At 34.3% G+C, this 18,361-nt stretch overlaps 2 protein-coding genes across 2 annotated transcripts; both read left to right on the top strand.

The window, feature by feature from the left end:
- Positions 1-1,363: 1,363 nt before the first annotated feature.
- LOC111696194 (DET1 homolog) lies at positions 1,364-9,187 on the top strand. The gene is made up of 17 exons (XM_023465741.1): positions 1,364-1,546; positions 1,607-1,666; positions 2,016-2,088; positions 2,170-2,223; positions 3,000-3,161; positions 3,605-3,711; positions 3,776-3,994; positions 4,814-4,930; positions 5,013-5,193; positions 5,857-5,992; positions 6,228-6,374; positions 6,654-6,838; positions 7,264-7,352; positions 7,441-7,678; positions 8,196-8,359; positions 8,452-8,527; positions 8,782-9,187. The coding sequence occupies exons 1-17, from the start codon at positions 1,371-1,373 to the stop codon at positions 8,887-8,889; spliced, it is 2,292 nt and encodes a 763-aa protein (XP_023321509.1). The 5' UTR covers positions 1,364-1,370; the 3' UTR covers positions 8,890-9,187.
- Positions 9,017-16,613, top strand: LOC111696195 (uncharacterized). Its single transcript, XM_023465742.1, has 12 exons — positions 9,017-9,315; positions 9,961-10,072; positions 10,197-10,247; positions 10,747-10,936; positions 11,006-11,584; positions 11,737-11,819; positions 12,208-12,302; positions 13,524-13,617; positions 14,108-14,380; positions 14,720-14,818; positions 15,589-15,717; positions 16,368-16,613. The coding sequence occupies exons 1-12, from the start codon at positions 9,041-9,043 to the stop codon at positions 16,596-16,598; spliced, it is 2,211 nt and encodes a 736-aa protein (XP_023321510.1). The 5' UTR covers positions 9,017-9,040; the 3' UTR covers positions 16,599-16,613.
- Positions 16,614-18,361: the final 1,748 nt, after the last annotated feature.

Raw genomic sequence — 18,361 nt, 5'->3', positions numbered from 1 at the left:
TTTGGTGTCGAAAAGCTTACTTAAAATTAATAATGGGCCACGATCTGAAGGTTAGGTTAAGTTTTAAAACAAGATCAAATAAAAATCTCATGTTTTGTGGTAGCGCTTAAAATTAAATCAGCTTTTTGAGGCAAACTTAATTAGTTCCGTTTAAATTTAAATTTATAGTAGAAATTTTGATTAAATTGTGACTAGTTTATAAATATGTAAGAGCTTCAATTTTTCCATATACATGGTGTCCCACGAAACATGACAGTTGGTGAATAGCTTTTAATGTCTTCTTCCATACTGTATTGATTTATATAGACTTTTTGCAGTTTATTTTGTTAAAAAAATCTTTTACTAAAATCTAAATTTAAAATCATATTTACAATAATATGCCTGCTGTAAATAATATTTTTTGTTATTCTCTTATATCAAACAGCTTTATAACAAATTATGGAAGAAGACATTTTTTAATCTATTCACCAACTGTCATGTTTCGTGGGACACCCTGTAAGTACATAAAAAGGTCGTAATTATATAGACTGGTTTTTCTGAAAATATTTTGGTACTTTCGCTGAAACTTTGATATTTGAAAGGTCTAATTTCTGGGCCCCTTACCCCTATTCTGTGTAATATTTTCAGGTTCAGAAGGACAAGAACGAACAAGTGTGTTAATCCTGAACAGGTCGCTCCACGATGAAAAGAAAAAGTTTGGGTAATTAGTTGTGGCAAGAGGGTGGAACATCCTGCCCGCCATGAGCCTCCCAGAATTCCCAGACCCTGAGAGCCTCTTCAATACATTACCGTGCTTCCACTAAGCAGTAAACGATACTCCACAACAGAGAAAAATGAGCCTGGACGTTTTTTCACATATTTTTAAAGTTACAAAATTAAATGGTTAACTATAGTTTGTTGATGCAAGTACTGCATCCAGCAGATGCTTATTATTGCATACTGCAATTTTCAAAGGATTTTACTCTTGGCAAATACAGGTATAGAGTAGGCTCATGAAAATGTATGGAATTTCGAAAATTGAGAAACTAATTCAAAATAGTGAGTTTGGTTATAATCTTTCACTCTCCAAAATTGGAAAGTTAAGCAGTCGTTTATCACATGAAATTAATCACTGTCATAGCAAGTGAGAAATTTATAAATAATAATATTATCAACCCGCAACCGCAGGCTAAGTGTAAGATTTAACAAACTTGTCGGCATTGCGCAAAGTTAAAGAATGGCTGCGTAGCGTCTCCAAACAATGCGTAGAATCTTATTTTTTAAATAACTTTACCTGAAACAAAATTAAAATTTTTTGAGGTGAGGTTAATTTCAGTTTGATGTGACAATGCAATGACAAGTTTCGGATGGAAGAGAATCAATTTTATATTATGATATTAACGATTATCAATTTATTTAATCTAACGGTTTCCAACTCCCTAGAGAGTGCGTTTCATGAATCCGAGCAGATTTTAGAGCCTGAGTTGGATCCAGATTTTGACTGGATTGTCGAGGCAAAGAAGAGAAAAGTTGAGGCTCTGGAGGACAACAAGATCAGATTCGACAGGTAATTCAACTTTATTTATAGTCTTTTTAGAGACGGAGTTTATTTGAACAATTTGTCAAGGTTAAAGCAGGAAGGAAGTTTACTTGCTGAGCAGGGACGGTTCTGGGAAGCTATATCCAGGTTGGTTTAATACTAGCGGGACCACTGTGTTCGTACATAGATATAATAATACTTATAGCCTAATAAGGGACGGTATTCTTAGTTTCATGTGACCCTCCATGTAAAGATGGCAATTCCTCAAAAGCTTTGTCCGATCAAGTAAGAATTAATAATTCATGTTTTTTTAACTTTTACAGAAATTTACATAAGTGAGCACTTTATGAGTAAGATAAACGACATTATTATTTACATTTTTGATCAGATTAAAGTTTTAATAGTACCGATGTAAATCGTGCATTGCTATCTAATATCTATGCATGGAGGGTCATGCACTTATACGCTAGCTTTCAATTTTAGAGAAAATTTTCAGGTGGGACGAAGCGTTGCAGATTAATTCTGAAGATGCTCCGCTCCTGGAGATGAAAGCTCAAGCTTTAATACAGGTTTTATATATTTTTTGTCATTTATTTTTAGATTTAGTTTTCAATAGTGTACGAGTAATATTGAGCCATATTTCTGTGAAGGTTCATGAGTGGATTCCTGCAATAGAATTCGCGGAGAAAACTGTGGCTGCAGAGGTCAGTTTTTCATTGTTAAATTATTGGTGGAAACTATATAATCTTAAGAAAAATAATTTTTTTGTAAGTTAGAAATTTAGGTTAGAAAAAGAAAAGTTCGTTTTCACTGCCCAAAATTGATAATAAAACAAAAGTTATTAAAGTTGTTACGTTTTCATTGAATTCGTTTATTGTTTTAAGATGGATCTTGTGATATTCAGCTCAGTTTACATATTATGCAGATAGTATTTCTATTTTACTAAACAATTCAACTTCAAAGTCGTCCAAGGGTGTAAATTTTCAAGAATCCCCCGGTGGAAAAAAAAAATAAAAAATTTGACATCAAAAGCCAAATTTTTTCACCCGTTTGATACTTCCAAAATTAGTTTAGTTCCGAAATTCTGCGGAAAAAAACTCATTCCTTTTTAAAAATCTGGTTTTTTGTCATGCAACAATTTTTATTTAATCCCGCCCCTTTTAAAAATAATAATAAATAATAAAAATAATTTGTTATTTTTTTAAAAGGAATGTCATTTAATCATTAGAATCAATGGAAATTTGTCTGAGAGTAAATGATACTTGCATACCTAACATCTTTAGAAAATAAAGGTTTTCAAAAGGGGTGTGTGATGGGCGGGGCGATTTTATATCACTGCTGACTAAATATTGGAATTTGCAGTGCAATTTTGATTTGTAAATTGTTATCAGTTGACGATGCGATCAATTATCGATCACAATATTTGATTTATTGATAGATAATTTTTTTATTAACGTTATTTTAATCTTTGTTATGTTAGAGAACCTGGTGGGTTGGATACCAGACTCTAGGTAGAGCTCAACTAGGACTCGGAGAAGTTCGTCTAGCTCTCCGTAACTTCAAGATTGCTCTGCACTTGAACCCGGAGGAGACAGAGCTCTGGGAAGAGGATATAGCTTGGGCAAACCATCTCATTGCTAAGGTTTTTATATTTTTTTAAATAGTTTTTTGTTATCATTTAAAATACTAATCTTCAAAGAGTATAAACCGTCAAGTTTAGATTTCTGCCATTTTGGGTAAATTTTTGTCTCACATTTACTCACATCTATTTTTGAGCTCTAAGTCCCAAGCTACTTAATGGAATTTTTATCAAAATCTTTGCATATAAATGGATAAAATGATATTTTAAATCGATTCATATTCTCACTGAAAGGACCAACATATCAAAAATTCACGAACAAAAACTTAAAAATCTGCGAATTTTTTAACTAAACTCTTTACGGTCTTAGATCTTTCAGAGTATTATGGCTTGTTAAGTAAGGTTAATTGACAGAACATTTTATTTGACACTTAAAGCTTTTAAATAAATGAAGATTTTTGAGAAATTTTCAATATATATCTGATCATATTCCTTTTTCTTCCTAGTCCCTGGAGAAACGTGACCCTGAAGAGGAAACTCCGGAACGGATTAAACCTGACTCCGTACCCCGGGTTCAACTAAGAACAGCTCTACAACATGACGGATACTCTAGGTACATTCTAAACCGTGATTATTTTATCTCTTTGATTTTCATGCTAAAATAAGATATTAAAAAGTTGTCTGTTTTCAGCCCCTCGCGTGATTCCTCCTCAGAACATAGTACTGCGCCTGAACACTAGACAGCTGTACGGGTGCAGGTACAGGAGAAGGGAGATGAGTACGGGACGAGGATTTTATACAAATGTTTATCCCAACTTTACTCTGGTTAATGTGGAAAAACCTCCTTGCTTCCTCAGGAAATTTACTCCGGACGGAAAGAAGTTTATTGCATTCAGGTTTGTTTCTATATAAATACATTTAGGCTTGAGAATATAAAACTTTAAGTCAGGATAATACATTTAGAGTAAAATTTAATTAAACTCAAATAAGATCTCAGATAAAGCTTGATTAAATATTTATATATGTGTATACAGGAGGAACAAGTATAGAATTAGATAAGTAGATCTTCATGTGCTTCTTTAGATCACTGGTTTCTGGATTCAACCTGAACATCAAGATTTAAGAAAAGATCCGTAGATCTTACAAACGTCAACTTAGACAACTTAGAATTTTTTAAGCTAGACTAAAAACATTCTCGTGGTTTTCCTGAGTTCTCCAATCAAAATTTAAGACAAATCGGTCTAGGGGTTCAGGAATTACTTCGGACAGACAAACAGAGATTACTACGTTATATGAAGTAATCTCTGTTTGTTTTACTTAAGTGGAGTGGGTTGACTTTTAGGGAAAACTCCAAGGCAAAGCTGGGTTCCTAAGCTACAGGGTATCCCAGATCATATTAGATCGTTAATGGGTCTAAATTACAATTTTCGGGACTAATCAGAAAATTTAAGAAGAATGAATCATTTTGAAAAATTTAATAAGGCCCGTATAAAAATGTTCTTGAAGAAAATGCTAGGTTTTTTGAGTATGATGTGTTTATTAAAGCTTGAAGATAATCTAATGTGATATGGGACGCTCTGTAGTATAAGTTATTATACTCTTTATTTTCTTATAATCCCTCTGTTTTTTCTTTTATCATCTATAGTCCCTTTATTAACTCACGATTTGAGAAGTCCTTTTAGCTACTATTAATTAGATCAACATTTGTTGTTCAGTGCTGATCAGACCTCTTTGGAAGTTTATGCTTTCCAAGGACCTGGAGCTGCATCCGACCTTCTTCAAGGTCTAGACGGAGAATATTTAACTAATGAACAAACCACTCAGAATAACAGGTTTGACAAGTTCTAAAAATATTTGAACATTTGTTATAATTTTCTTAACATACTAGAATATACATGATAGCATTTTCTCCAGGATACGAAACTGTGTTTTCAACCGGTTTTTTAAACTGCTCTACACTGTATCTGTATCCCCCTGTAACGAACAGTTGAACCGGGAGTGTTCTCTCTTCTCCGAGGACGGACGGTTCGTGATCATAGGTTCCGCGGCCTTTATCCCAGAGGATCCTCATCCTCCATTCTTCTCTATGTATCAGGATCGTTAATATTCATCTCTTTTCTCATATTTTTCTTTTTAACTGACCCCAGGTTGTTTTAATTTCATAGCAAGAAATAGTATTGGAACTAGGTACAGGAGTGTATTTATTATATTTTTTAGTATTACCCCAGCTGGGGGGTGATTTTTGATATTTTGGGGGTAAATGAGAAATTGTACATCAAAAGACAATTTTGAAAATTCTTTTGATACTTTTTACCCGAAAATTAATTGATTTTGCTTAAAAATCATTTATTTTCTCCAATTCAGCGAATAAAACCATAAAAAGCATAAATAACTTCTGGGTTAAAAATAATTTTCAAAAACGGGGGAAGATAAATAATTTTTCGAGAAAATATACACCCCTGCTTGGTTAACTTAATGCCTTACTTTTGATAAGTAGTTCAGCTATTCATTATTTCCCATCTCGAGACCAAAAGTTGTTAAAATAATGCTTTAACAAAAATTTTTATTTTTTAACGAATAATAAACCGAAAAACCCCCTAAAGAACGCGATTATTACTGGCATGGCTGACCGTTAAAATAATTTAAATGTACTAATTTTAAATACATGTACTATTTAGCTGTATACTGTACAGTGTACAGTGTGTACAACGCTAATGTAAATATTTCTAGCACTTGATAAATATGAACGCATCTATAGAACAATGAATCTGTGAGTCCGAATCCTAGAAATCAACTAGAGGATTATACACTACACGTAGTGGATATAGAACAGGGGAGACTAGCAGATAAAACTACATTCAAAACTGATAAAATAGTGCTTTCTCACAATCAAGGTTAATAATTAATAATTATCATTTTGGATCAAAAGCTTTTGAGTGCTGGCTGTGACTTTATTTTTAAAAAGTATCTTAATTATTCTCATGCGGTTTGAATTCTTGCTATTTCAACGTTACCGACGATTTATAAAACAAATTTAATTGTCCCAAAAGTATTGCCTTGAGATTCAGACATTTTATTTTTTTTTGTTAAATCGGAATTCTAATTTTAATTAAGGAACATTATTTGTAGGAATCTATCTGTACAAGAAAACTCTGTCTGTGTTATCTATCCAGCATCAGACGATACATATCTTCCAACTGGAGCAGGACGGAACCCTCATCAAGGTTCGGGAGATAGGTCGACACTGCTACGACGATGATGAGATGATACTCGCAGGTTAGTTTTTTTCTCTATAAGAAAGGGCTTCTCTTGTGAAACTAAAATAAAATGTGCAGGTTTTCCGAAAACTTCATTTTTTTTACCTTTTATTTCTGGCAATTAAAGTGCAGCGGTTCTGATGAATTAGTAATAAAGTTTATGTATAAAAAGGTTGTGTAATATTTTAGAATTATTTTTGTATTAATAATCTTGCCCTGTCCTAGATCTTCTTTCATTTAAACAAGATTTCAATGGCTCACCATTATTTAATTATAATTAGTTCGTTGTACTGTGCAGGACAACTGACCGGAGATGTACAGTCCAGCCTGCCGGGCAGAGCAGTTTATCGACCCTTCAAGGAGACAACCATCAACTCCTTGAAGCATAGGATACTTGTATTCCTGTACAGGAGAGCTGCTTCTCTCTCAAACATTGATGAAAATCCATTCGAGATCAGAAACTTTTATAAATACTTTGAACAGGTCTCGTACAAATATTATTTTTTCAAACGGTGCTACAACATCTACTATTTATCCATTGGCTCTATGACTATTTGCTATTCGCTCTATCACCTCATTTCCTCTATGGACAATGGACATTTTGCACCAACAAGCGATTCGTTCGAATCTTATTTACGCTTAAACTAAAAACGTCATTTACTCATCATTCTTCGTGTTTTGATTGGCCTCCTGGGTTTGTAATCAAGTAAACACTTAAAAGAGTAAATGTAATCCATAATTGATATGCGGTCGAAATGGTTTTGGGATTTTTTAATTTTTTCTTCCTCAATTTTCTGTTTGTTCGGCAAGATTTAATTTTGAACCTGGACAGATTGAATGCGCCAAAGGGCCGTCTTTATATAGAATCTCTGGTATTCGGCTGATGTCCAAACCTGAATTCTGTTCAGATTCGTTGGTTGCGTATGTGGAAGATGCAGCTGCTGGACGAGGAACATCTTCTTATCAAATACGCAAGCGAGGACGTTGTGACGCTTAGGTAAACAGAGCCATGGACTGAACATTCTAATGCGTAAAGAACAGTTATTAACCTAAAAACGGGCTGATGAATAATTATATTTTTTTAGGAGTTATGAACCAAACTCTCAGCAATCCTTCTTCGTGGTGTACAACATCAACTCTACCGAGGTTCTCGCCGTCTACGAGAATACTTCGGAGAAACTTCTCGAAATCTTTGAAAAGTTTTGCGACGATTTTCGAAATTCAAGTTTAAACAGTGATTCCCGTTATACATCCAGTCCCAGTAATAATGTTTTTGCAAACCTTATTCAGCAGAGATTCAAGCAGACTATTATTAGTGCCAAGGTAGTTAAAAATCCTCCGTTAGAACATGTCTGATAATTTTTTTTAATGACATTTGTTAAGGTTTTCAATGTTTTTTTTATTGTAACAATTATATTGTTCTTGCAAGTTCTTTTCTAAACCTTGAATACGCAAAGAAAATATTTTGTTAAAATACTGCATCACTCAAACAACAGTTGAGGGGGTACATATTGTGTTCGGCATAAAAATTGGGATTTCAACAATGAAAGTAATGCAATGATATTTTTTTTTAATATTTTCAATCCTATTTTTATTTTTAAAAAAGCTTATATTAAAACTACTTCAATTCGCTCACCTTTCAGGTAGAGGGGTATCCTTTTTAAACCTTAGCTGAGTAAAACATATTAAGTTATCCTTCTTTTTCCATACTAAAACTGACTTACGCATTTATACAGTAGTAGAAAAAGAAGGAATTGTCAGACGTTTCCCTTTTGAAGGAGGGTCACTTGAAATTACGTCTACAGTCCCTTTAAGCCTTATCGGGTTATTCCTTATTAAGAACGGAGGACCAAGTGAAGCCCGTAAGCGTGTTCTTGCTCAACTACCGATCTCAGCTCAGAGTTACTCACCCTCGCCTCTTCTAGATCTCAGTCTATTCTCTTATGACGAGAAATGGGTTTCTGTAATGGAGAGACCCAAGGCTTGTGGAGAGCATCCTATTAGGTAGGATGATAACTACAAATATGGAACCCGGAGGGTTATTTGATTTTATATCTGGATTTTGATACATTTTAACAAGTTTCTTGTGTGTGTAGGTTCTATGGACGTGAGTCCGGTTTACTCAAGTTTAAAATCTATGCTGGAGTTCAAGGCAGAAACCCACCACCTCAGGTAATTTTTCATTTTTCTTTTTTTATTCAATTTGAGAAAAAATGCCATGCTTGATGGGACTATTCACGACAAATTATTAGAGTGCCACTTTTCAAAGATTTATCAGACAAGTATAAGTGTAGATTACTAAATGCCCCGCTTTGAACTCAATTTTAAGATAATGTTAACTGTATACAATACATGCGAGGGGGGGGGGGGGCATGAATATCACTTATCTTGTATTCCCCTACCCCCTATAAAATGTTATTGTTAAGGCTCGGCGACTTGTTGCCTTCACTTTCCATCCGACAGATCCTTTTGCAATCAGTGTTCAGAGAACCAACCTGGAGTACGTAGTCAACTTTCATGTTCCTCACATCTAGGGGTTCATGGAGATATTCAACATCATCCAGAACTTGATCTGAAGAAACTAGTTTTGGAACGTGATGTATGTGTATTCCTAGACACGCGGCTGTGTTTCAAACCCGTCCTATCTGGAAAAAACTCATTCTAGAAACACAACAGTTATCATAAATGTTTTGCACAAATATAATTGAAATAACTCTTAACTATCGTTTTGAAATAAAAGCTAATCTTTCTTATCTGATCTGCAGAGAGGAAGTAAAATTTTTGTTCTTCATGTACTGCTCCTCATCCCGTTTTAAGTGTTTATATTGCAGATCCAAGATGGATCTTGAGATATGTTTTATCTGTGGAGTAAAGTTGGGACGAGGGAACAGATCCGAGGTTGGATCCCAGGAGAAAATGGAGAAGCTTGTTTCAGTGAGTAACACTGTGGAACACTCAAGGTCGATTTTACTGAGGAAACTTACTTTGTAGATCATAAACTGATTACGTTATGTTTGGATTTTTATTAAACTAGAAATAAAAATCTTTTTTGAACATTTCTCTTGTTTCTGAGCACTTATCTCTTCTGGTTTCAGTACTAAAATCTCTCTTTTGGTGAAGTACACCAATCTCTCCTGGTTTCAGTACACTAATCTCTCTCCTGGTTTCAGTACTATAATCTCTCCTGGTTTCAGTACTATAAGTTCTCCTGGTTTCGGTACTATAATCTCTCCTGGTTTCGGTACTATAATCACTCTTCTGGTTTCATGCACTAATCTCTCTTCTGGTTTCGGTAAACTAATCTCTCTTCTGGTTTCGGTAAACTAATCTCTCTTCTGGTTTCGGTACACTAATCTCTTTCCTGGTTTCAATACACTAATCCCTCTCCTGGTTTCAGATTTCTTTTCTTATAGTTCTTATAGTTCTGTACACTAATCTCTCCTGGTTTCAGTACTCTAATCTCTCCTGGTTTCAGTACTCTAATCTCTTTCCTGGTTTCAGTACTCTAATCTCTTTCCTGGTTTCAGTACACTAATCTCTCTCCTGGTTACAGTAATATAATCTCTCTCCTGGTTTCAGTTCTATAATGTCTCTCTTGATTTCAGTACTATAATCTCCGATATACTGTCCCGGATTCTGAATGAAACCGTGATGAGAGAGGAGAGTGTTTGTAGAATTTGTTTCAATCTCCTCAACGATATAGATTATCATCTCAAGGTAGGATTTTCTGATAAAATAAATTTGACATATTTTATTAGACGGCTCATTTTGTAACAAGTTCTATGCTTTAATCCGTTCTTTAAAGGTTCTTAAATTGTTTACCATTTTGTTGATTATTTAGGAAGCTCAAGAGAAAACTGATGAGATCACTGCAAAGTTCCTGGACAAGGAAGCTAACTTTATTTATATTCAATACAGTTCCAAACAATGAGAATACAGTTCCAAACAATGAGAATACAGTTCCAAACAATGAGAATACAGTTCCAAACAATGAGAATACAGTTCCAATAAACATGATTTTTTTTAAAATAGCGCCTCAAGGGTCGGCTTGCGATATTTTCCAAGGAGAGGAAATAATCGAATTATTTTTGTTAAAACCAAGACAAGCTGACTGTTGGAGGGGGAAATTATGTTAAAAAATTGTATTTTCATATATATTTATACAAAATATTAATTTTTGTTAATTGGCGCTGCAGACAAAATTTTGTTTTAAATCTATTCTTGGAAATCAAAATTAAAAGGTTAGAAGTTGCCAGCTCTCCATTTTTCCGGGGGGGGGGACGTCCACAAATTTTCCAGGGGGCGTCCCCCCCCCCACATTAAGCCGCTACTGATTGCCTCCCAATCCTTATTGTTGTAATGGTCTAATAAAGTGTTGTGTGTGGTAGGAGAAAGATCCTCTACACTATAATCCCAGTAGCCTAGTGGATCCTAGGAACCAGGATACTAACAACCCAGTCACTAAGAAGAGAAGGATGTTTGGTAAACTCGTTACAACCTCCGGTGGGAGACCAGATGCTGCTATTAAGGGTACACAAGAGGATCTCGGAGATCCAAAGAATCTAGAATATATTAGCATAGGTAGTGTTTCATTCACAAATGATAAGAATAAAATGGGAAAAATCATCTTCTTAATTTTTATATTTTTAGGAACAGATCCAAATATCCCAGTGACTGGTAAACTTATTAACTACGCCCGATACAATCAAAGGTCGGAGAAAAAGCTTGAAACCAAGAATATTCAGATAGTTGGGATTCAGAACCCACGCAGATCAAACCTAGCTCAGAGTCCTGCACCGGACTCCGAGGTTGGAGCTAGCAGCGCGGACGAAATGACCGTAAATGAACTAGCGGAGAAGAAGAGAAGATTAATCTCAAGAGTTCTCGCTCCTAATAAACGGTCCAGGTATGAGGTACGGGATGACCCCGATGACATTGATTTTGATGCTGATGGGGCTCCGATCTATGAGGAAGAACTAACGATTGATACAGAGAAGGAACGTTATGAGAACGATGACGACCGGGAGGCGGAACGGGTTAAGAGAAAGAAGGAAAAGAAGAAAAAGAAGAAGGAGAAGGAGAGGGAGAGAAAACTCCGGTCTCTTCAGCAGGAGAGAGAGAAAAGAGAGAGGGAAGAGGTTCGGAGACAGGATATAGTTCTCCGTCTTACAGATGATGAATCTGAGGTGGAGGAAACTAAAGAAAATACTTCACCCAAGAAAACCAAAGGTATCCTACTAATGTACATTAAAATTTGATTTTTATTTTATAAATGGGAATTCCGTCAAACAATGCTAATTAGATAAGACATAAACGATTTTATTGAAACAATCTACATATAAAGTGAAATATTTTACCTGACTTCAAAGTTGCTTGTTAAGATATCCGAACAGTAGATTTGGCCCAGCTGGGTGATCTTTTCTCATCTAAATCTCCAGAAAAGGAGATAATTGTTAACCAACAGGTAAACATTTCTTTAAATATTATCTACTAGCTGAAATGACTGTGTTTATTTAGCCTATGATACCCCCAGCTTACGCCTGGGTTCCCTAAAAAAATTCAACTAATCGGTCCTTTCGTTTGCCAGCTATAGCTGACATATAAATATATATTATGAGTTAGATTAGAAAAATTAGTATCCCGGGTATCCTAGGGGTGACATAGGCTAAATAAATTTTGGAACTTTTTGAAACTCCGCGGACAATGCCCGAGAATTTAGCTAAAATCATGACCAAACGCGGGTAAAAGGCGGGATTAACTATGAAAAACCCGGGCAACGCCTGACACATCAGCTAGTTATTAATAAAAAGTTTAAGAATTATAAACAGTTTTGAAAGATATCTTGTAATTAGATTGTAGCAAAGAAGACTGTTCCTACTCCTGGAGCAAGAAAACAAATGGATTTCTCAGAGCAAACCTTCTACATAGTTCCTCAGATATACAATAGGAATAATTCTTCATTTAATTTGTTTAATCTTATCTAGTTCCTTAAATATCTATCTAATCTAACCATCACTCCACCATCATTAACATCATCATCTCAACCTCATGTATCCCATCTAATCCTCCACCTAACCTTAAATATCTCATTTAATCTTCCTCTCAACGTCATATATCCCCTCTAATCTTCCACTTAACCTTAAATATCTCATTTAATCTTCCTCTCAACCTCATATATCCCATCTAATCCTCCACTTAACCTTTAATATCTCATTTAATCTTCCTCTCAACCTCATATATCCCATCATCCTCCACTAAACCTTTAATATCACATTTAATCTTCCTCTCAACCTCATATATCCCATCTCATCCTCCACTAAACCTTTAATATCTCATTTAATCTTCCTCTCAACCTCATATATCCCATCTCATCCTCCACTAAACCTTTAATATCTCATTTAATCTTCCTCTCAACCTCATATATCCCATCTCATCCTCCACTTAACCTTAAATATCTCATTTAATCTTCCTCTCAACCTCATATATCCCATCTCAGCCTCCACTTAACCTTAAATATCTCATTTAATCTTCCTCTCAACCTCATATATCCCATCTCAGCCTCCACTTAACCTTAAATATCTCATTTAATCTTCCTCTCAACCTTGTATATCTCATCTAATCCTCCATTCAATCAATCGGTTTCATATAATTTTACTCTCAATCTTAATTAACTCATCTCTCCCTACACTCAACTTTATTGATCTCATATAACTCATATAGCATCTTAAACTTATCTGATCCTTCACTCAACCTCATACTTCTCATCTAACCCTTCACTCAACCTCATACTTCTCATCTAACCCTTCACTTAACCTCATACTTCTCATCTAACCCTTCACTCAATCTCGTATTTTTTTTAATTCCTTGATTCAACCTCGCATGTTTTTTCTAATCCTTCACTTAACCTCATGTCTCATCTAACTATTTACTCAACCTCGTTTACCTTTTTTAATCCTGGATTCAACCTGATATATCCTATACTAACCCTTAAACTAACCTTATATATCTCAGCTAATCCTCCACTTAAACCCATTTATCTCATCTAATTAATCCTCCTGCAGAGTGAACGTTCATTTTCAATCCTTGACATATTGATTCAATCTTTCTTAAAATCTTTTTTCTAAAATTGTTTTGAAAGGATAAGTTGACAGAAGTATTTATTTTATAGTGGTGAGGAACCTTGTATCGGGGAGATAATTGCTCAATCTGAACCAATCACAAACAATATTATTGTAAAGGAGAATGCTTCGCTTAATCTTCAGGTCAGATACATTACTGTCCGCATTATTTTTTTCTCAAACCAACTTCATGACTTTAAATTTTCAAAACACGCTTTTTTGTCACTGAAGACCACTTTATTGGCTTGTTTCAAAACATATTGATTTGGTCACAAAAAACATAAAGAAATTGACTATTTGCCGTAAACTCAAATGTTCTAATCCCTATATCTTTGCAACCGGATGCATTAAACCTTTTATATTTTAAACTTCGATTATTTGATCTAACAGAATTTATAGTTTCAAATATCTAAGGTCTACGGCTGGCAATGGGTTTCAAAGATAGAGAGATTAAAAGTCAGAGTTTTTTTTGCAAAAACTTGGTTCTTTGCAATGTATCTTTTCAAGGGCTGAGTAATATTATTTAGAGATCGACAAGCTCATTAAAAATTTACTGCTAGGGGACAAAACTAGGGTTAGATATTCTTACAAGAAGTTTTGCTGAGACAATGTGACAATCTAATTTTGTTTCCAGGATATATCTGATGAAAGTGATGCTGAGTACACGACACAGACCCAGTACACCCAGATAAAGACCTCGAATACCTCGATGGACTCCATGGTTGTTGTAAACTCCCCTCAGATCTACAGACAGCAGGGAGTATCCAGGGTTCCTACACACCAGGATCTAAACCAGTCTGTAGGATCTAAAACTGGAGCTGTTGCTTCTATATCTTGTCCTCATTGTGACAAGAAGTTCATGCGAGGATATAATATGAGAGTTCACATAGATAGAGTTCATAATAAGGTAATAGTTTTTTCCAAATTATTTCTTCTCGGTTCTTTTCATTTACATCGGAAAAAGTATCCCTGAAACCATTATCCAGTATTTAAACTCTTTAATCATCTCACAATTTATGCAGTCCACAGGAATGGCCTATAGCTTGGTTTGACAATTCTAAGTTGAGTAGAATGACTTTAAATTTCCATGCAAAGCTGGGTTCCCCAGCTAGTAAATCTCTACTACTTTAGATTTAAGTGTTTTTTTATTCCTATTTATCTTTGCCGACATAATAACCCTTCCGGCAGCGTCGATAAATATATAAATGATGAGACCAAGAATGGTTTTAAGATTATGTTTGTTCAGAGTAAACCGTGGCAGTGTCAGTTCTGTGAGAAATCATTCGCAACCACCTCAGATCTCAAGCAGCATATGTCCTCTCATGGGATGGGCAAAATTCATAAGGTTTAACTTCTTTTTCTATTATCTTTATAGAGTTAATAATGCCTTTTGTATCCCCTTCATTATTACATTGTTGTACTGTAGTGTGGTACACAAGATAGTGCGTAGTGCACACTGTACATTATACTCGCCTATACTATCATATCGTTTAAGTGTATTGTGGTACACAAGATAGTGTACAACTGTAGTACACTGTACAGTTTACCCGACTTAACTATGATATTGTTGTACTGTCGTTTGGTACACTAGATAGTTTACATTGTACAGTGTATACTATACCCGCATTTGCTATGATATTGTACTGTACTGTGGTACACCAGATAATGTACAGTAGGCTTCCCTTTCCTATGATATTTTACAGTAGTTTAGTACACTTAAAAGTGTAAAGTATACCTTCCTTTACTAAGATGTTGTACTGTAGTTTAGTACACTTGAAAGTGTACATAATGCTTTACTATAATATTGTACTGAATTATAATACACTATTCAGTGTACAGTTTACCTCCTTTACACTATTTACTGCACAGTATACCCCCTGTACACTAATTAGTGTACAGTATACCCCCTGTACACTATTTTCTGTACAGTATCCCCCCTGTAATCTATTTAGTTTACAGTATACCACCCCCTGTACACTATTTAGTGTACAGTATACTCACTGTACACTATTTAGTGTACAGTATACTCACTGTACACTATTTAGTGTACAGTATACTCACTGTACACTATTTAGTGTACAGTATACAGCTGTACTATTATATTGTACTATGTAGTGTGCTGACTGTGGACGTCAGTTTAACAACAGGGACTCAGCAATACTTCACAGAAAGCAGCATAACAACGAGAGAACTCATGTTTGCGTAGAATGCGGGAAGGGTTTCTTTAAATCTTCATGCTTAACGGTAAGTGGCATTTACATGGTATAGTTAATAAAATATGTGCTTAATTCTTTCGGTCTAAAACATGTTCAATTTATAGCTTGTACAAATGGAGTTACAGTACACGTTTTTGCGTGAAGGCATCATATATTTTTAATGGGTTCCGCCTGCACTAGTGTTAAAGCAAGAAATATTCCTGAATTAAGGGTGAGAAGAAACATTAAAGGATGCATAAACAATACATAAACAAATTTAACATCTGACGATTAAATTTTATTTACTGAAAATGTTTAAAGCCGAATTACAGAGTATGTTCAGGGATACTCACAAAGGTGGAGACTTTAGATACGACTGTAAAAAATCATTATGTCTTTCTATCTCGCTACTTTAAAGTTATTTCTTTTTATTGAAAATTTATTTGAGATATGATTACAGGACTATATTTAATACCAAATTTAACCTTCATATTGCTATATTGAAAGAGTTCCAGGTCGTCGTAAAAGTCTCATCCTTTGTGGGTTACCCTGTACTTGTAACTGCATCTTGTTTTTAAAATACGATATTTTGGATCAAGCTTGAAAGTTAGAGTAATTAATATAATAATTATTCTTTATCTAAATTATCTCAACAAAATTTAATAAAATTAGAATGTTTAAAAATCTTTAATTCTACAGAGACATATGAGATGTCATACAGGGGAGAAACCATTCAGCTGTCAGTTCTGCGATAGAAAGTTCTCCCAGGTAAATATAACAAAATACACAAAAATCAAATCAAATCAGGAGTTAAAGGGAAAGCTTGGCTCCATTCTTCAGCCTGGAGTTTCAAGTCTCGATTGTGAAATGGGTTTTCAGCCTGGATCTGAATTTATTTCGACATTTGTTATAAATCATGTTAATGATTAATTTTTAATGTTAAGCGTTATGATTCCGACAACACGACCAAGTTTGAGCTGTGCAACCATTTTTAGATTTCTTTCATTCATAGGGGCCAATTTTATGTTAAATATTAATGAAGGGCAGCTCCCTAATGGTTTTTTTCTGCTACACATTCCTAGGGAATATATATAGCAGAGAAGGAAAAATAATGAATGTTAAGAAAGGTATTCTAGAAATTAATTGGTTTTATATATAAGCTAGAATAATGATCGTGTTGTGGATAAAAATTAGTTGGCAAGAAATTAGCGCAGCTTGCTGAATTTGATTGAAATTCGATTACACACTAGAGTAGATTTAGTGAATTAGAATTAGATTTTGAAAATTTAATGTGAACTAGAATTCGATTACACACTAGAGTAGATTTGATAGAATTAGTGAATTAGAATTAGATTACACACTAGAGTAGATTTGATAGAATTAGTGAATTAGAATTCGATTACACACTAGAGTAGATTTGATAGAATTAGTGAATTAGAATTAGATTTTGAATATTTAATGTGAACTAGAATTTTAAATTTGAAGTTTCATAACTAAAATGAATCAGAATATTCCCTGGACGTGACAAGATAATTTAGAATTGATTAATTTATCTATTGGCGGGGTTGAGTGGTTCTACTGACCAGCCTTCAGACCACACTAGACCGTTCCAGGAAGAACTTGTCTAAAAGTATGTCTAAATCAAGCCTCTATCGACCAGATCCATCTTCGAACTGCTTGAAGTCTTGAAGTTCATCTTTCCCTTGGGCGCGTTGCTCTAAGAAGGACTGAATGGACTGTTCTGCCCTAATACTGATCCCTTGTCTGTGACGTTCCATTTGTTTGCACGTGATTAGCAAACGAAATTCATTATTGCAGTCTCCTATTTTAACTCTCCCACCATCTTGTGAGATTAAATCTGCTGTTTTGTAAGAATCTCTGTTGCCTAACCCTGCGTTCATACATCTAAACATCAGGGTTGTTGGCCATCTTGACTCTTCAACGTGGCACTGCAATTTCCATCAGATTTTTAAATAAACAGGAAAAATCTTTAATATCTAATACAGTATATGGAAGAAGACATTCAATACGATTCACCAACTGTCATGTTTCGTGGGACACTCTGTACCTAAATTAAACATCTTAAGAGTGTTTCCCTCGGAAACCAAGCTGATATTTACTTAAACTTAAATTCTGGATTTCATTTGAATAGTGATCTATGCCCAGGATTGATGACTAAGCCTTTGGGAGAAATTTATTTTAGTTTAATCTAAACTGAAATTTTAGATTTGATAACAATGTTTAGTTAACTGGGGTTTGTATATTTAACTAAGTTCTGTCCATCAAATCATCAATCCTTTCTAACTTTAGAAAATTTAAATCGATTAATTCAATTTTGGAGAGATTTGTGAATGTGGGTTGGTAAAATAACCTAATATTAGATAAATATCACTTTTGGTTTTGTATTTATATTATTTTAATCAGTTTATTTTAGAATTGTAAGCCTACAAAACATAAAAACTTAATGCCCTTTTAATGTTTGTGTTAAATTTTATAATTTTTAGTTTAAAAAGGGCTCNTAACTGTATTGCTAAATTTTTTTGGGGTGGGGGACAAAATGTGTTTTTTCAAGGGAAAAAGTAACTAAAAAACTAGAAGTTAAAGTTTTTTTTTTAAATTTCACCCAAAATTTCTTTTGAAATATACTCTGCATTCTATTTTTAAATGCAAAATAATGTTTCGTAATTTCTTTA

The sequence above is a fragment of the Eurytemora carolleeae genome, unplaced genomic scaffold (assembly GCF_000591075.1).
Source record: "Eurytemora carolleeae unplaced genomic scaffold, Eaff_2.0 scaffold12, whole genome shotgun sequence".
NCBI lineage: Eukaryota > Metazoa > Arthropoda > Copepoda > Calanoida > Temoridae > Eurytemora > Eurytemora carolleeae.
Note: the sequence above shows the minus strand (reverse complement) of the source record. Positions and strands in the feature narration are given on the sequence as shown.